Genomic DNA, 19,532 nt, shown 5'->3' on the forward strand with positions numbered 1-19,532 from the left:
ACTGAAAGAATATCTCCCTGCTGAGATTGTACTGACTGATGTGTGTGTGTGTGTGTGGGAGACTCACTGTGTTCCCACTGACATGTGAACCCTTTACACCTGGGAGATTTGTTTTCAGACGCTCGATCACACTACCTGCATTTAGACTTTGCGACATCCTGCAGCTGTCAGTCTGAGACCGAGCCCTCGGGTACTGTGCATTTGACGCTGAACCATGTAGTTGTTTTTCTTTTCTGGTAAGTTTGAACCCAAGGAATAGAGAAGTGGTTTTGGCAGCAAGAATGTGTTAGTACCTCCTTCCTCACGTTCATGTTCTTCCCCAGGACATCATGGTCACAGTTAACACGGGCGTTTCTGTCACCAGTGACCTGCGATCCGGAGGCGCACCCAGCATTGCTTGCACGTGGAACACAAACCCAGTCCTAGGAGATGCTTGTCGCTGGGAGGTGATTGCTTTTGTTAGTGTTTACTTACTTGGCTGCACTGGGTCTTAGTGGGATATCTTGTTGCCATGTGGGCTCAGTAGTTGCAGGGGCTTAGCTCCCCCCACAACCCCATATGGGGTCTCAGTTCCCTGACCAGGGACTGAACCCGTGTCCCCTGCATTACAAGGCAGGTTATTAACCACACAGGGAAGTCCCGATTGCTTTGGGTATTTCTTGTATTCTGTCTCTAGGAAAGGAAACTACCACAGATGTTGAATTTTTAACTCTTAACTGTTCTTGCATCTTGCATGCCTAGAAACCTGTTCTTCGTGAAGCAGTTTCTTGGGCATAGATGAGCTGGGGGGCGGGGCTGGAAGGTGCGAGGGGAAGATCACTAACAGATAGGCAGGAACTGCTCCAGCAGCTTAAAATTTGTATCAAAATCTTGACTTCTCTGAAAGAGAAAAGGGTGCATTTAGTTACACTGGAGACTGGTTACCATGGGCCTGTAAATCACCTCTATACCTTTTAATTGCCTGTTGTTCCTGACTGGAGTATTTGAGGCCTGGGTTTCCCATTTGAGTCCAGAACCTCTTGTGGTGTTTGGTCTTTAAACGGAAAGCCTGCACTTGCTTGGTATGAAACCTGTTTACAGGGCAATTTTCCACTCTAAGGAGTACAGGGACTCCCTTCCAGTCCTCCCTGGTCCTCCTCGGACATGGCAGGCAGTGGCCCTTCGTTTTGGCTGCACCATGAGGCAGGTGGGATCTTAGTTCCTAATCAGGGATCAGACTGAGGCCTCAGCAGTGGAAGCACAGCCCTAACTACTGGACCCCTGGTAAGTCCCACACTCGTGTAAAAAGTAAAGTTGTTTTTTAAAAAACAAGTGTGTTCTTCTTTTCTATCTGAAGAGTTTGCTTTTATTTTCTTTTTTTGGCTATGCCACAAGGCTTGTGGGATCTGTTTCCCAACCAGGGATCAAACCCAGGCCCCAGCAGTAGAAGTGCAGAGTCCTAACTATTGGACCACCAGGAAGTCCCAATCTGCTTTTGGATGATTTTCAGGTGGATACCTTCCCGGCCAACAGCAGACAAAGGCACAGTGTGGGGGTGGACACAGAAGAAACACCCACAGGCACACGAGAACATCTTCGTTCAAGGACGTTAACGCAGCAAGTCTTAAACAGCCCCAGGCTTTACAATGGTGAGTGACACTCCGGGATCGTCTCGGGCTGTCTTCTCTGAGCCTGGATCAGTGGCCGAAGCTCCGTGTCCGTGGGGGCAGCAGCTGCAACACTGCCACCCGGCGTCTCCACAGTCATGCTTTCGCCAAGTGGTCCACTCAGTCCATCTCCTGGAGCGAGAGAGGAGGGGCTGGGGCGGGCCAGTGTCGCTGAGCCAGGACCCCACACCTGGGCCTCCAACCCGGGCAGCTCTACTAAGAGGTTCTGTTGCAGCCCTGCAGGGTCTGGAAGCTGTCAAAAAAGGCTTCTCTCTTTCCACCAGTTCAGCCTGGTTTGACACCGAATTGGCGTCACCCTCTGGTTGTAAATGCCTATGTAACTTCACAGCCACGCAGAGAGAATGCTTTCAAGGCTATAGTAAAAGGGTCAGATGCCTGAGGAGTGCTGCTGACACATAAAATTCCACTCACCAATATCTTCAAGTTTATAGTCTACTTCCCTTCCAGCTGATCTGTGAAACCAGACTTTCTAATACCCTGGTTGGAGGACAAATGTGTGGTTTCTACCCCCTTTTGACCTCTCACCCTGCTTGGTAAAGCATGTTTTTAATTTAAACTACACCAGTCCATCCTAAGGGAAATCAGTCCTAAATATTCACTAGAAGGACTGAAGCTGAAACTCCAATACTTTGGCCACCTGATGTGATGAACTGACTCTCTGAAAAGACCCTGATGCTGGGAAAGATGGAGAAGGGGACGACAGAGGATGAGACGGCTGGACGGCATCACCGACTCCACGGACATGAGTTTGGGTAAACTCTGGGAGTTGGTGATGGGCAGGGAGGCCTGGCGTGCTGCAGTCCATGGGATCGCGGAGTCGGACACGACTGAGCGACTGAACTGAACTGACGCTCATCTGTGAAAAGGTGGCACTGACAGACCAGGGAAGCCCAGCTTGGGCGAGTCTCTAGTGCTTGCCCCTCCCCCGCGCTCCCCCCTCCCGCCCCAGCCGCGCTCAAGAGCCTGTGACAGCAGCCGTCTCAGAGACAAGGCTGAGGAAGCTCGAAAGGCGTTCACAAGCACAACCATCTTCCTCCATGACTCCCGCAGTGAGGATCCTAGAGCTCAGGGAGGAGGGGGGCCAGGGAGGGAGACCAAGGTGCGGCTCATCCACCACTGGATCTTACATTTCGGACTAAGTTCCTCACGCAGGCGAGGAGGTTCTGGTTGATGAAGGTCACCGTTGTGCGGAAGACGTCTCGGAGCAAGGCTGGCGAGTGGTCGGCTATCTTTTTGGCCAGGAGCATGGTGAGCAGGAGCCGGGTCTTCTCGTGGTCCATGTCTGCAGGGCAGGTTTGCATGAGCTGTTCCAAGGCAGCTGCCAGGCACTGCCTCCTGTCCTGCACGCATGGAAGCGGAGTATGGTTATCCATCGCCTCCCGCTGGGGCAGCCGAGGAAAATCCGGGGTCAGGTGCCCACCCCCAACACCACAGCAGGTCCTCCTGCTAGAAGGCACCTAAGACCAAAGTCCCCACCCAGGGCTGGGACCAGCACACGGGTGCAGGGAGAGGCCTCCGTGGACCCCCAGACCCCAGAGGACTTTCCACACCAACAGTGAGGTGGGGCGCCAGGTGCAGTGGCCTGGGACCCATGATGGCCAGGAGGCTCCCTGAGTGGATGGCCTTCCTGGGGGCAGGAAGCTGACTGGCCAGGCCCAGCACAAGTGTGTTTCAGGCCATGTTTTGAGACGAGTCATACTCATGACACTGAGGGTGTTGTCCCCCAATTACTGAGCCTGATTTGAGGTTCAGGTTTTCAGAGGCCCGGTGACAATCCTTCCAGGAGACAATTCTCTAACCTGATTCTCCCTCCAGCTTGTGGAAGGTCACGCTGGTCTGTCCGCCAGTAGGCAGAGGACAGACCTGTGAGTGGCCCCGCGGTTTCCTCACTCACCTCCTCCGACAGGCTCCTGACACTGAAGTGTGAGGCCAAGCCAGCTACCATCCCTGGGCGGATGCTGCCCTCCAGCCTGTCCCCAATCTCGGCGAGCTGCCGGGCGACATCGCGGACCGCCTCCTCCTGACGCTCAGAATCTAACATCCAGACGAGGCAGATTCAGGTGACGACTGCTCATACCCTCCCCCGGCCCCACCTCCAGGAAGAAGCACCTGGGGCCCCCACAACCGCTTACAGCAAGTAGAGTAGCAGAGCGCTCACACCCAGCGAACAGCCATCCAGGAAGCGGCAGCGATCTATCGCCCCAGCGGCTGCTTCTGGATCTGCTCTCCTAAGGCACAGCACCACCCCCACTCCACACTTCCTTCCTAATGCCCTGAGCCCCCACCCCACTCCCCCCCAACCAGAAGAGAAGGTTCTCGGGCTTGGGCATTTTTGGCTGTGGGGCTGACCTCCAGCCACACAGCCCAGAGCTCAGTGCACAGTGGGTGCAAGACAGGCAAGCGCACACTCAGAGGGGTGAACGCTGCGTCCCTCCTCCAGCCCCACGCAGGGCCAGGGAGATGCCTGGACCTGGAAACATGCGTGTAGTCCCCTCCTCCCCCCAGAACCTCCCACATGCCCGTCCTCTGCTCGGGGATAAGCCACGACCTCTGACCTGGACTACTTGGTTGACAGGACCACTCACCCCCAAGGTGCCACTGCAGCCTGGCCCCTTCCCTCAGGTGTTTGCTCCAGCTGCTGCCACCCCCTCCCAGTAGCCCCCTCGGCCTCCCTGTCCAGCCGAGTGAACACGGCCAGGCCTGTCCTGCGCTTTACTGCCAAACGTCATCAGGTTCCTGACCCACAGGCCAGTTTCCTACCTGAGGGCCCTGCCCTGTGCCCCCAGCGAGTCTCTGAAGTCTAAAGGTGGAGTGATGGGGGGGGACCCCAGGGACAGCAGTCTTGACAGCAAAGCCCCTCCTGCCTCCACACCTTCCTACTCTGTCTACTCTGTCGCCAAGGGGGCCCTGGCTGGTGGGGACCTCCTAAGAGGTAGCTCGAGTCCAGGCCTCCTAGGAACAGGCTGACTCACAACTTGAAAAGGCTCCCTGGGGAGTTCCCAAGGGGCTCCTGGTGGCCTCTGCGGAGGCAGCACCGTGGTAAAAGCTGAGGCTGGGAGAACAGCCCGGCCCCAGGAACGAGCCCGGGGTCCCCATTGCCTGGTGACCGTGGAGGTCAGCATGGCTGTGGCACACAGACATGAATCCATGGGGGACATTGATGCCAAGAGTCCTCTGGAAGCTGAGTGGGTTTTCACCCATCAAACTCCAAGAGGCCTGCTCCACTGAGCATGGTGGGCCGAGCCCGAAGGCCCCGAGGCCAAGGAGGCTGGCCAGTGCCTACCTGTCTCCGCTGCCAAGGGGAAGTGGCTGTAGCGGTTGCCGTCCGTCTGCAGCTCTTCGTCATGGAACAGGCGCCCAGGCAACTCGTGACCCAGCGCCTCCAGCTCCCTCTGGAAGCAGGAGTGGGGGCAGCTCTGCAGGAAGCCAAGCAGCAGCAGGCTCGTGGTGCGCTCGTCCCCGAGGCCGGGGCCATTGCTAACCTGCAAGGAGAGGACTGTGGGAACGTGGTCCTGGGCTGGCCTCACTGGTGCAAGGTCTGAGCACCCTCCGGGCAGGCAGGGCCCAGTGTGCAGAGCCTCCCTCCTGGAGGCATCGAGAAAGGCTCCAACTGTGCAAGAGGTGGTCCAGCTGCCGCCTCCGGGGAGGGAGACTGGGCAGGCGCACGGGTCGGGGCCACCTCTGCTCACCTCCGTTCCCATTGTCTTCTGGGGGCCCAGGATGGCAGCGCTATGCCAAAGCAGATTTTCAGCACAGCCGGGCGTTGGTGACCACAAATACCACCTGCCTCTGGGCAGGCCTGGCCACCCTCAGGTGGGTAGGCCCCTGCCGGGCCCACGAACAGCACAGGGGACAGGCGGGATGCTACAACCAGAAGAACATGTGCGGGCAGGGCTGGGGTGAGGGCGTCTGAAGAGGCCAGGAATGCCTGGCTCACAACCTGGGCCAGAAAGGGCCAAGAGAAGAAAGTGAAGATCCTGGTAAAATGTACTCCTGAGTCTTTAATATTTTTCATTAGAAAAATATTCTGATTAATCAGAGGGACTTCCCTGGTGGCCCAGTAGCTAAGACTCTAAGCTTCCAGGGCAGGAGGTCCAGCCTGGGTTCAATCTGGGCAAGGAACTAGATCCCACATGCCTCAACTAAAAACCTCGCATGCTCCAACAAAGATGGAAGATCCTGCGTGCCATAGCTAAGATCGGTGCAGCCAAGTGTGAAAAGGGAGAGAAACAAATCAGAAAATGCTCAGAGGGCAGGTTTTAGAGGGCAATCTGTTTTAAATAAAATGCATAAAATAAGTGCTTGTGTATTGCTATTCAGCCTCTACTTCTCCAGAACTCGTCCTAAAAGGGAAAATGCACGTAACAGCTCTACTAAATCTTTACAGGGAGACCAGGTGGCACAAGGCAGCTGAGAGACTGCGGAAGGTGCTCCCTCTGCCTCAGGAGGCATCCTGGTTGGGAGAGGAGGGAGCAGTGGCGGCTGGACCGCGTCCCCCAGAACCTGAGAGCAAGACCTAACTGGCAAATGGGGGTCTTTGCAGATGTCACGCTGAGGCCAGGTCATCCTGATTAGCGGCTCTATTCCTGGACGGGGCTGAGGAAGGGCCAGTGGGGATATGGCCACATGAGTGAACTTAATGCTGCTGAGCTAAGCACTTAACAAAGGTGAAAAGTCAGCAAAACCTGTAAAAGGATGAAAATTCTGATGGTAGGGAGAAAGAGGAAGCTGATGGATGTCTCCCCACGAACCCAACTGTGGGGCACTCCCATGTTGAAGGGGAAAGCAAACCCTGGGAGCGAGTCTCTGCATCCCCCCTACCCTGAGGCCACTGGGATAAGCCTCACGGGGGCAGCTCCCCAGAACCCTCCTGCCCAAGTGGCTCCTGACCCGCCAGGCTGGGAAGCATGAGGCCCTGTGCCTAGCACAGTGCTGCTTCAGAAGCTCCCGCGAAGCACGCCTCCCCAGCACTGTCCGCTCAGATTCAGAAAGCTGGCCCAAGCTCACAAGTCACCAGGAGGGCCCCAGACCTGCGGCCGCACCCGAAGGGCTGGAGGGGATGTGGAGGGAGGGCCCAGGGAAGGGGGTGCCCCAAGATACCACACAAGCCATGGTGGGAAGGAGATGGACGAGAGCTCCTGACTGGCCCAGCCACAGCTTCCCTTCTGAACCCTAAACCCGCTTAAGGACCCTACACCTTTGAACCCGTCTTGCCTTCCAGGATTGACCAGGGGCAGTGAGCAGATAGGGGCTTGTGTGCTCCCGTTTCCCCAGGCCCAACCCACCCCCGCCACGACCACCGCATCATCTGACCTTCAAATCCATGGCCTAAACAGCTTCGCGGACTCCAGCTCACAGGGTTCCAGGTGGACGGCCTGGAAGAGGACACGCAGGGTGGGCGTGGGGCCCTGCAGGGAACAACGGGGAGTCATCTGGGCCATGAGTGCCCTCGTCTGCACCCCAGGCCACAGACCTGAGTCTCCCCGTGACTGAGACCAAGACCACCCCCACCTCAGGTCCAGCCTCCCACCCGGAGCTCACTCGTCAGGCAGGCAGGGCCGTCTGGCTCCCAGACAGTTTCTAAGTGAACATTCAGAGCGCTGGGCCTCCTCCATGAGCAGTTCCTAGACGTTTCCATGGATCTGTCCCACTGCAGACCCTACCTGGCTGCCGGCCCCAAGGCACCATGGCTGCACGGAAAGGCGCGTAACAGGAGGAGAAAGAATGTCTAGCTGACAGTCACAGGAAGACTAAGGCTTCGGGATGGTATCAGTTCCCACTAAACAACTGCGCAGATGAAAGCTCACCAGACTGAATCTTAAAAGATTATGCCCCTGACGTGGAAAATATAAGACCGAGAGCCCTGTGTGCATCGTAGAGACACCCAAACAGAGTAACAAGTGTCTGCAGAGCAGCCTCAACAGAACAACCCATTTTAAAATGTATGCACAGCATACGTCTGTTCAGACACAGTATTAGGCTAAACCCAATGAATCACTGCTTTGCAGGCCAAAAAGTCAAACTTGGCAATTCCATATGGTTCTTACATACACAGGAGGTTAAAAACAGAACAGAAAACCAGTTCACCTCCAGGAGACAGGAGCAGAAGATGTAAGAGGTGGCAAGAATACACAGAATGATACAAAAAAGATCTTAAAGACCCAGATAACCACGATGGTGTGCTCACTCACCTAGAGTCAGGCATCCTGGAGTGTGAGGTCAAGGGGACCTCAGGAAGCATCATTATGAACAAAGCTAGTGGAGGTGATGGAATTCCAGCTGAGCTATTTCAAATCCTAAAAGATGCTGCTGTTAAAGTGCTGCACTCAATATGCTAGCAAATTTGGAAAACTCAGCAGTGGCCACAGGACTGGAAAAGGTCAGTTTTCATTCCAATCCCAAAGAGAGGCAATGCCAAAGAATGCACAAACTACCACACAATTGCACTCATCTCACACGCTAGCAAAGTAATGCTCAAAATTCTCCAAGCCAGGCTTCAACAATACATGAACTGAGAACTTCCAGATGTTCAAGCTGAATTTAGAAAAGGCAGAGGAACCAGAGATCAAATTGCCAACATCCGCTGGATCATCGAAAAAGCAAGAAAATTCCAGAAAAACATCTGCTTTGTTGACTACGCTAAAGCTGTTGACTGTGTGATTCACAAAAAACTGTGGAAAATTCTTAAAGAGGTAGGAATAACAGACCATCTCACCTGCCTCCTGAGAAACCTGTATGCAGGGCAAGAAGCAACAGTTAGAACTGGACACGGAACAACGGACTAGTTCCAAATTGGGAAAGGAATATGTCAAGGCTTTATGCTGTCACCCTGCTTATTTAACTTACATGCAGAGTACATCATGCAAAATGCCGGGCTGGATGAAGCACTAGCTGGAATCAATACTGCAGGGAGAAATATCAAAAACCTCAGATATGCAGATGACACCACCCTTATGGCAGGAAGCGAAGAGGAAATAAAAGAGCCTCTTGATGAAGGTGAAAGAGAATGAAAAAGCTGGCTGAAAATTCAACATTCAAAAAACAAAGATCATGGCATCCGGTTCCATCACTTCTTGGCAAATAGATGGGGAAAACAATGGAAACAGTGACTTTATTTTCTTGGGCTCCAAAATCACTGCAGATGGTGACTGCAGCCATGAAATTAAAAGACGCTTATTCCTTGGAAGAAAAGCTATAACCAACCTGCTGCTGCTGCTAAGTCGCCTTAGTCGTGTCCGACTCTTTGCGACCCCATAAACAGCAGCCCACCAGGCTCCCCTATCCCTGGAGTGGGATGCCATTTCCTTCTCCAATGCATCAAAGTGAAAAGTGAAAGTGAAGTTGCTCAGTCATGTCTGACTCTTCGCAACCCCATGGACTGCAGCCTACCCGGCTCCTCCATCCATGGGATTTTCCAGGCAAGAGTACTGGAGTGGGTTGCTATTGCCTTCTCCGATGACCAACCTAGACAGCATATTAAAAAGCAGAGACATAACTTTGCTGACAAAGGTCCATCTAGTCAAAGCTATGGTTTTTCCAGTCATCACGTGTGGATGTAAGAGCTGAACCATAAAGAAAGCTGAGCGCAGAAGAATGGATGCTTTTGAACTGTGGTGTTGGAGAAGACTCTTGAGAGTCCCTTGGACTACAAGGAGATCCAACCAGTCCATCCTGAAGGAAATCAGTCCTGAATATTCATTGGAAGGACTGATGCTGAAGCTGAAACTCCTATACTTTGGCCACCTGATGTGAAGAGCCAACTCCTTAGAAAAGACCCTGACGCTGGGAAAGACTGAGGGCAGGAGGAGAAGGGGACGGCAGAGGATGAGATGGTTGGATGGCATCACCGACTCGATGGACATGGGTCTGAGCAGGCTCCATTAGACAGTGAAGGACAGGGGACTAGGGACACTGATCAGACACTCACACGTGGCACACAGAGATGGGGGGCAGTTCTGTGGGGCAGCCGTGGAGAGAGCTGGGGGCCTGCTGGCCAGGGCCACCTGTGTGATGGCCAGCCTGACCGCACGTCACAGGTAGGAACGAAAATTAGGGAGCTATCAGTGATCGCGTCTGGACTGTCCCAGAGAGCAGTCTGACTTGACCTCCCTGGGCTGGTCACTCTGTGTGAGGAGGTGACTGGTCACTGTGGGCGAGGACTGGGCAGGCTGTTCTGCAACCATCGACTTATATTCAGTCCTGGGCACTCTGATCATCTCAGGTTCCCTGGCCTGCAGGAGGCAACCTTCCTTTCCACCACGGCAGGCAGGGACCCTTGGCCCAGACTGGCTTTCCAGAGGGGCTCTGCAGGCTTCACTCCCTAAAAGTCAGCTCAGTTCTGAGACAAGTGACATATCACAGTGGCTCACACCATTCAGAGATAGGACATTCCCAGGAAGGCTCTTGATTTGTCAAATTATACTACATCCCGGTAAAAAGAACAAAGGACAGTAGTGCAAATGTCCATGACAGGTGAGCGGACAAACACTGTGTCCATCACAGCGAGTCTCACTCAGCCTCAGAAAGAAGAAATCCTGGCACCTGCTGCACGCGGGACCCGGAGGACACTGTGCCAAGTGACAGGAGTCAGACCCCAAGGGCAGAGAGTGGACAGCGGCCCAGGAAGCAAGATGGCAGGGTTCTGGACAGGACGGTGGGGGTGGGGGCGCCTCAGTGCTGGTGGACACACACCTCCCCCACATACAAAAAATAAGGGAGCCGTGGCACCTGAGGCAACGTGGAGGAATGCTGAGGACGCCACACTGGATGAAACAAGCCAGACACAGGAAGACACCGCCTGGCTCCACTGACATAAGCAGTCATGTCCGTTTCCAAAGACTCGCTAATCCCTTATTCGTGCCGCTGAGCTGCACGCACAGAATGATTACATATATACATATAACTTTGCATCTATCCCACCACAATGAAACAAGTTTGAAAAAAACTTCTTTTTGAACCTATGCAAATAACGGTTTGTTGTTATTTAGTTCCTAAGTCACGTCCGACTGCTTGAAACCCTGTGGACTATAGCCCACCAGGCTCCTCTGTCTTTAAGGACTTCCCAGGCAAGAATACTGGAGTGGGTTGCCATTTCCTCCTCCAAGAGATCTTCCTGACTCATGAATCAAACCCAGGTCTGCACTGCAGGTGGTTTCTTCACTGTTGAGCCACCACACAAAATGAGGAACTTAATTCTATCAGGGGGAACTAGATGTCAGTTCCATCTAACAGATGTGTATGGGCTACAGATGTTAAGAGAAAGGTTCCTCGTGTATCCAGGGAACAAACACCATGTCAGCACTACTGCAAGCAAACTGTCAGGTCCCCGCCGTGGCCACACCCCCACTGCCTTGCTCCAGAAGAGCCCAGAGGCCCTCACCTGAGCTCCAGGCGCAGCTGAGCTGCTGAAGCCTGTTTTTGCAGTTGCACTAGTTCAAAGTGCCCGGTACAATCACTTGTGTGAGCCTCCAAGTCTGTCCTCTACTGGGGATACAAACAGAAAAGCCCTGAGTCGCCTCCAGAGGGCAGGGCCTGCCACGGACTTCTCCAACAAGAGCAGATGGAAGAGGGTCAGAGTTTCTTGTGCTGTGTTCCCCTGAGAATAAACAGATTATGGACAGCGACGGCATCCCCACCGAGCACAGGGTTTCTGCAACACTCACATGACTGTTACACTTTCCTGTAAACTAAACCAAGGAAGCCTGAGCCAGCACCTCTTCAGAGAGCTGCTCTTCCCACAGTAACACCTCAAACACAGCTGATTAACTACATAATCTCTTTTTTTGGAAGATGAATGGCCTGTGGGATTCTCTGGGTACACTCTGGGAAGTCTCAGTGATAGTTGTAGGTGTAAAAGATATCCTAAAAACAACATCTTTTCTCTAAATTCAGGGTCCAACCTTCAGAAGCACCATCAGAGTCCACTTGGTCATTTAAGATGGGGTCACGGATGCCTGAGGAACAGGACACAGTTGTCAGTGAACGAAGAACCCCTTAGCTCCTCATAAGTGATGAACCTTTATTCTTGGTGGGACTGCTTTTCCCTTTAGAACATAAAGCATCAAAAATTGTTTTAGGGCTTCCCAGGTGGTGCTGTGGTTAGGATTCCATGGTTCCAATGCAGGGGGCCCAGGTTCAAGCCCTGGTCTGGGAACTAAGTTCCTGCAAGCTATGTGGTGAGGCCAAAAATCCAAAAACGAACCAAGCAAACTTTCATAGCTTCTTTTCAGACTCAGACATTAAGAGATTTGCAACATTATGAAACCATGTTCTCACTAAAAACTTTGTTTTGTAACATACTGTCTTAAAAAATGTTAACACGCAATGGGCACTGATACGTTCAAACATATCAACAATATTTTAAAATTTTCTCCAGTTTTACTTTCTAACACAGAAAATAGATAAAACCTGCTTTATCAAAAGCTTTTCAGGGTCCTCAGTCATTTTTGTGTGTAAAAGAGTCTTAGAAACCAAAAGGTTGGGGGGGAGGAACTAGACTTTTCCCTTGAAAATAAAAGCATATATATTAACACAACAGTTTTCTCTGCCATCCGTTTTAATTGAGATACTTAACCAAAGTGACTGACTCCCACAGAGAATCAGGTGACTGGGTCTCCCGCGGTTCAGAAGTCGCTTCCCGGCCACACACATCCTGAGCTCCCCCCAGGCACACACGCACTCAGTGATGCCAGCCAAAGACAAAGCCCTGCTGAGAACGCGGAAAACACTTAAAATACAGCTGGTACCCAACGCTTTCGGATCCTGTCTTATTTAGAAATCGCCTGGGTATACAATGATTGCCATCATTAATTCAATGTACACGCTGTACTTTGGAATACTATAAAAAACACTGTCAGAATTCTATTCAGTTTAGTTGAGAACAAATTTACATTTCTCCTAACTTTAAACACTAAGAATAATATCAGTTGATTTGAGAAGTAAACCTAAAGAAGTTTGTGGGGGGTGGGGCAGAGAGGAGCCAATTAGCATATAATGTAGTATAGTGAGTATTAATACATGTAATCAATATTAAGTATTGCTTTACCGGTAATATTGATAAATCAGAGAAAACACAGCTTTTTAAAATCCAAAATTATTTATTCTCATTTGCCAAAGATTTACCTTAACTATGTGAACCGGTACTCTTCTTTTTATATTGAGATATAGTTGATGTACAATATTATATAAGTTACAGGTATGCAACATAGTATCCAGTTTTTAAAGGTTATACTACATTTATAATTATTATAAGACGCTGACTATATTCCCCGTGGTGCACAACACTACCCTTTGAGTTCATGTATTTTATACTCAGCAGTTGTTTTCTCTCTTAATCCCCTAAACCCATCGTGCTCCTCCCCCTTCCCTCTTCCCAACGGCAGTGGTTTACTTGCTAAGTCTTGTCCAGCTCTTGTGACCCTGTGGACTGTAGACTGCCCGGCTCCTCTGGCCATGTGATTCTCTAGGCAAGAGTACTGGAGTGGACTGCCATTTCCTTCTGCAGGGAATCTTCCTGACCCAGGAATCAAAGCCGGGTCTCCCACGTTGTAGGCAGATTCTTTACCATCTGAGCCACCAGGGAAGCCCCCTTCCCACTGGTAACCAGTGGTTTGTTTTCTGTATCTGTGTTTGTGAACAGATATTCTTAAAACATTTCTGAGTCTGTTTCTGTGTATTTTAAATTTTTTGAAAGTCTAATGTATTTAAACTATTAGAAATGAAATTTCCTGATTTTATGGAAATTTTAGATAAATTTGACTTACACAAGCATATTTAGGTCCAAAAGCCAATGAGGACACAGTTCTTCTAATTTAATATACTTCACAACCAAACTCCTCAATGATGAAAAAAATGCTTCCCACATTTACACACCAAGAGGCAAAGGCCTCCCTGAATTGCAGACACACAGCACCCAGCTTCGGTCCTACAAGTTCAGTGAGTGCCAAGTCAAAAGCAAACAGAAACACCAAGGCTCACGTGTCCAGATGCAAGGACTGGTTCCCTGTGGTGGCGCAAAATTATGAACTGAGCTCAAAAGACCAAGGACACAAACCACCGTCTGCCACCCGGATTCTCTGTCTTCTCCTGCTCGACACAGAGCAGAGCTCCCACATCTCCCACAAAGACACAGTCAGCAAGACCACCAGTGGAGAAACCTGTCCACGCGCACAGACCTGAAACCCAGCCAAGCACTGTCTGGACAGAGCTGTTCCACTGGCCTGAGACACGGCCTCTGGGGCCAAGTCCACCAGGCACGCTTTTGGGGATGGCTCCAAAACTTCCAACACAGAGAAAGGGCAAAACCATGATTTTCCTACAAATATAGAATAATAAAATTAAATATGTCCAAGATTTTATTTAGCTCATTAATTAAGGAAGGAACCAGTAAGATGATTCAGCCAGTTTCTGAAAACATGGGTTTGTATGGCAGCTGCCAGTTCCACTCAGATCACCTGTGCCAGCCGTCCCCCTGAAGGGAGTGAGTGGGAGCCCAGTCCAGCGCCCATGGGCTCCTTCTGATGACTCACCCGGGACACACTGTGGCCTCACTTCCACCATGCGCTGCCTGGACTTGCCGGGGCAGAAGCTAGAGTGTGGAATGCCAATCTCTACCTCCTCTGTGCTGGGCTTCCCCACAGACCCCACCACTCGCTCACCCACTCCCCTACTTGGTCCCCACTCCATCTTAAAGGCCTGGGGACCACTGGTTTTCAACCCTGGCTGCACACACTGGCATCGACAGAGTGGCTGTAAGACATCCTGATTAGATAAGAGCTCACATGTGGAAATGCCCAACGAATCCACTAAAACACCCCAGCAAGTAACAAGTGAGTTCACCAACACTGCAGGACACAAACCGTGTAAGACCACTGTACTTCCATGGGCCAACGATTAACATCCAAAAAAGAAACAGAACTAGAACAGCAGTGAGAAAAATAAAATACTTTGGAATACATGTTGAACAAAAGAACTGCAAGAGCTGTACACTGAAAACTGCGCAAGTTTTTCATTGCAGAAAAGCACAGATCTGAACAGACGGGCTCAATCTGGCCCACAAACTGGAAGAGCACCCACGGACTCAACAGGATTCCCCACAAGCTCCCACCTGGGTTTTTCACAGAAAGAGATAAATGGTTCCTCTTTCATAAGGAAATGCAAGGGGCACAGAAGAGCCAATGAGAAAAAGAACAAAGTTGGTGGACTCACTCCCCAACTTCAAGACATGAGTGACACTAATCGAGACAGTGTGGTACTGGCGACGGAGCAGAAGTGACAGTCCACAAATAAACCCTAATGTCCACGGCCCACCCGTCTCTGACAAAGGAGTCAAGGGCAGCGTGACTAACAGGTTCTTCAACAAACAGTACTGAGACAACTGGGTATCATGGGAGCAAAAGCATCAATTTTGGCCCCTCCCTCATATTATATACAAAACCTAAGTCAGAACAGATCATGGAAGAGAACAAAGAAATAAAACCTTATGGCCTTGGGTGAGGCAGTGATTTCTTAGATACGACACCATGTAAGAGAGAACAAGCCATACAAAGAAAAAAATAGACAAACTGAACTTCTTGACAATTAAACCTTTGCACTTTAAAGGATGTAAGCAATGAAAGACAACGCACAGAATGGGGAAAAAATGCTTGCAAGTAATTTTATCAGACATTTTATTGACTAGTACTCAAAACACATAAAGAATTCTTGTAACAATAAAAAGACATTTCAGTTGAAAACTGGGTGAAAGATTTTAATAGGATCCAAAGACATACAAATGGTCAACAACATTAACCACTACAGAAACGCTAATCAAACCGCTAAGAAGGGGAATTTCCTGGTGGTTAGGGCTCCCTGGTCAGCGAACAAAATCTTTACTAAAAGCCAAGCACAAAGTGCAAAGGAAGGGAGGGAGGAAGTAAGAAAATAAAGAAAGAAAACCACAATGAGATTCACTTCCACATCCACGAGGATGGCTGGAATCAAAAGGTAACAGCAAGAGGTAGCAATGATGTGGATCAGTCGGGACCCCACACCACGTGCACAGATCTCACGAGGGCCAGGGCAGGTGTGGAAAATAATGCAAACGCTTTGGAAGTTTTGCAACTCCTCAAAATGTTAGGCTTCCCTGGTGGCTCAAACAGTAAACAGTCTGCCTGCAATGCAGGAGACCCGGCTTTGATTCCTGGGTCGGGAAGATTCTTATTTCCAAAATGTTAAAGAGTTACCACATGACCCAGAAATTCCACTCCTAGGTATGTATACATACAACAGAAATGAAGACACACGCCCACTCAGAAACCTGTACATGAACTTTCATCATGACGTTATCCAGAGTAACCAAAGGTCGTATGTCTATCAACTGCTGAATGGATAAGGAAACTGTAGTAGATCTATAAAATGGAATACTGCTGCTGCTGCGTCACTTCAGTCGTGTCCGACTCTGTGTGACCCCATAGACAGAAGCCCACCAGGGTCCCCCGTCCCCGGGATTCTCCAGGTAAGAACACTGGAGTGGGTTGCCATTTCCTTCTCCAATGTGTGAAAGTGAAAAGTGAAAGTGAAGTCGCTCAGTCATGTCCGACCCTTACTACTTGACCATAAAAAAGAGAGTGAAATTCTCATACAGACTGCAACATGGATGAACTCTGAAACATGAGGCTGAGGGAAAATAATCTAGTCACAGAAAACCAGAGTTCATTCATGGAATGATTCATGGTATGATTCCATTGATGTGAACTTCCCAGAACTGGTGAATCCACAGAGAAGAAAGTGTTGTCTGGGGCTGTGGGGATGAAGGGACTCGGGGTAACCTATGATGTGCATGGTTTCTTCTGGGGCTGTTAAGACATTCTAAAATTAGACTGTGGCGAAGACTGCACAACTTTGCAAATACACTGGAAACCACTTCAAGTTTGCAAATTTTATAGCATATGAAATATCTCAAAAAAGTGGTTTTAGAAAAACGCAGCCTGAAGGAGGGGACAGTGAGGTAAGTGGGGGAGCCACCCCACACACAGGCCCTGGAAGTGCAACTCCCCCCGCACCAGGTGCTCAAAGTCCAGTGTTCCAGCGTCCATGTCTTCCGCTGCCCTGCCCTCCGTGGCCCCTGGGAGATGTGTGCATGCGGGGTGGGGCAAGCTGGCCCGAGGGGGTCAGGTGTCCAAAAGTCCCCACCAGGGCGTCCAGGTCGACCTCTGTCAATAACTACTCTCCCCTTAGAGCCACAGAAAAGCAAAGGGATGTCTCCATGGCCTTCTGGTGACCAGGAGCCCTGGACCCAGAAGAGGCCTCTCCTCAAGTGTGGCAGTTTGCTCCTGGCTGCCACCTCCCTCCGCAAGGACAGAAGGTCTTCATGTGCCTGAAGGTCACTAGCCCCTCTTAACCCTGCTGCGTGACTCTGAGAGCACTGGTTCCCTCCCCTGTCCAAGCTGACAGGACACTTGCAGGCAGAGGGTGACTGCAAACGAGCCACTTCCTTGCCATCTAAGCGGGTGGCTTCCAGGACGCTGGACACTGTACACAAGAGCCAACGAGAATTCAATTTCCACAGAACCTCCCGCAGCGGTTGCTCTGCGGTCCATCCAGGTGCTCACATTTGCTGTTCAAGGGCAACGTTCCCACTCAGTCCAGCACAGCAGGAAGAAACAAGGAAGGAAACACATCAGGAAAAGGACAGAAGGAAGGAGGAAAGGGCTGGGTCCCAAGCCGGGGGGACCGGGAGCCCCAGGACAGTTCTCGAGGAACAGCCCCAACAAGGGTCCAGAGTCCAGGCACCAGCCCAATGCTTTCCCCATCCCCACAGCTGCCAGCAGGGAGGGGTGTGCAGAAAGGCAGGGTCCTGCCCAAATCCCACCCCCTGCTCTAACAGGTCCAGAGGTACCAGTCAAGGCAGCATCGGGAACCCAGGCAGCCCACTCCAACCAGGAGAGCCGGACTCCGAGGTCACAGGCTTGGATCAGTATGTGCCTGGCACCGTGAACTCTGTCACAGCTGCCATCTCCAGGCTTGTCCTCAGGTGAGCACTCACGTGTCCTCTGGGGGCCCAGCCAGGTGAGCGGAGGTCCAGTGGGGCAGGCACTCCAGGCCCACACTCCCTCCACCCGACACCCAGCCACCAGAGATGCAGCCACAGGAGTACTGGCCACAGCTCTGGAGCAAGGCTTCTGAGGGTCCACTGCCCAGAGGCACAGCACTCGGTCCGGGATCTGGACCCAGGCACTCTCTCTCCAACAGGCAAAAAACAGCAGCAATATCGCTCATCACCTCCAGCGCTGCCAGGACTGTAGCCCTGGGAGGCCAGTCACCCTCATTGTTCCTCATTGGTGCTGGGGCTCCCTGGCGGGCCGTTATCCTCTGCAGTGAGTGAGACCTCCAGTCCTGGGTCTGGGAAAGCCTGGGAGCAGAGCGCCCTCCCCAGCATCTCAGAGTCCATCTCAAATGGCCTGACTCAAGACAACAGTACAGGACCCAGTCCCTGTTCGGGCAGCTCTTTGCTCCAGAGCCTGCGTATCCCCGAGTCCCACGGTCGCCATTCCCACCGCACAGCACGGGGTCTGCGCAGCCCCCCGAGCCCCGCCCAGAGACGACCGACCCGCCCAGAGACGACCGACCCTTCCAGGCCGCCCTTCTTGCCACCCCATCCGCTTCCCACGGTGCCTTCCTAGAGCCACCTCGATCCCAGCAGCCGGCGGGCTCCTCCCACCCTCCCCCGGCTCGACCACAGACTCTCTTCCAGGACTCGGGGGCCCGGGCTCAGGCTTTGCCCAGAGATGGCAGGAACGCAGGTCCAGGAGCGCCCCCTTCCCGACCCACCCGGGCCCCGACGGCGGGACGGGGCTTGGAACCACGTGCCCCTGCAGAGGCCGCCGAGGCCTGGGCAGCAGACAGACCCGCAGGTAAGAGCACAGCCGTGGGGGGAGGGGGGAGTCGCCCGGAAACGTCCCCTCAGTGAGGCCCCCTCAGTGAAGACCACCCCTCCGGGTGACGAGCACCCTCCCCGTGAGGGCTCTCCTACCCCGGCAGCGCAGGGAGTCCCGCGCCCGGCCTGCCGGCTGAGGTCTTGCCCTCCCGGGGTTTCCGGTCACTACTTCACTCCACAAGCCTATCTCCACCGCCCGCAGCACGTCAGTGCGGCGCGAGCCGGGGAGGCGCCTGGACCCGCGGCCGTCCCACGCGGAAGGAGCAGCGGGACGGAGCGCGGGGGCCGGGAGCGCAGACGGCGGGCGACACGAGAAACTCACCTTCACCGCGGAGCGAGGCGGCAGGACTACAGCGCGACGCAGCGCACGGAGCGCGCGCGGGAAAAGACCGCGTCCCGGGGGCGGGGCGCGCAGCCGCCGTAAGCCCACTTCCTGTAGTTCCCGCCCCGCCCACGCCGGCCCGGCCCCAACCCGTCATCCCCCAAAGAGCTCCGCGGCCCCGCCCCGCCGCCAGGCCTCGCCCCGCCCCGCCCCGCCCCGCGGTGCCCGGAGGCTTAGCGCCGGGAAGCAGGAACAGAGGCCGAGGGGGACCAGGGCAGTCGCTAGACGGGGACTCAGGAACAGAAACCAAACTTGACTAACAAAAAGACGGGAAGGAAATATAACCAGAAACCATCGACTGCTTACAGTAAAGTTACAAAGTCAGTGGATTTTCTTTTTTGTACTTTCCACTTTTTCTTAAATGACTGTGGCCCCAGTTTTACAATGAATGAAAGCTATGTAATAAAGGTCACATAACGGAGCAGCTTTTAAATCCAGGCAGTGTTATCCATGTCTCAGCTTGGCTTCTTTATCAGAGCTGCGTATCCAAGTGGTTAAAGTATACACAGCATGTAATTCTTTTAAATGGGGCTCCTGGCAGCCAACACAAGAGAGACAGAGGGACAGA

At 52.4% G+C, this 19,532-nt stretch overlaps 1 protein-coding gene across 3 annotated transcripts; it reads right to left on the minus strand.

Annotated features, from left to right (window-relative positions):
* Positions 1-1,316: 1,316 nt before the first annotated feature.
* On the minus strand, positions 1,317-19,016 carry BID (BH3 interacting domain death agonist). 3 transcript variants are annotated; one of them, XM_055396789.2, is made up of 6 exons: positions 18,905-19,016; positions 6,981-7,075; positions 4,951-5,149; positions 3,562-3,701; positions 2,795-3,007; positions 1,317-1,798 (listed from the first exon to the last, which is right to left on the minus strand). In XM_055396789.2, exons 2-6 carry the CDS (start codon positions 6,990-6,992, stop codon positions 1,604-1,606), a joined length of 759 nt encoding a protein of 252 aa, XP_055252764.1. In that variant the 5' UTR covers positions 6,993-7,075; positions 18,905-19,016; the 3' UTR covers positions 1,317-1,603. The 3 variants fall into 3 exon arrangements, with proteins under 3 accessions (XP_055252764.1, XP_055252765.1, XP_055252767.1); XM_055396790.2 differs by having other exon boundaries at positions 6,981-7,042; positions 18,905-18,991; XM_055396792.2 differs by having other exon boundaries at positions 1,561-1,778; positions 18,905-19,008.
* Between the last annotated feature and the right edge of the window lie 516 nt (positions 19,017-19,532).

Source organism: Moschus berezovskii, chromosome 6 (assembly GCF_049115385.1).
Source record: "Moschus berezovskii isolate FMDL1 chromosome 6, NW_MosBer_1.0, whole genome shotgun sequence".
Classification (NCBI taxonomy): Eukaryota; Metazoa; Chordata; class Mammalia; order Artiodactyla; family Moschidae; genus Moschus; species Moschus berezovskii.

Coding starts and splice junctions, on each gene's coding strand:
- BID (XM_055396789.2), bottom strand. Junction 3,008..3,561: donor TCAGGAGCCTGTCGGAGGAG/GTGAGTGAGGAA, acceptor CCATGCGTGCAG/GACAGGAGGCAGTGCCTGGC. Junction 1,799..2,794: donor TGAGGAACTTAGTCCGAAAT/GTAAGATCCAGT, acceptor GGCCCGCCCCAG/CCCCTCCTCTCTCGCTCCAG.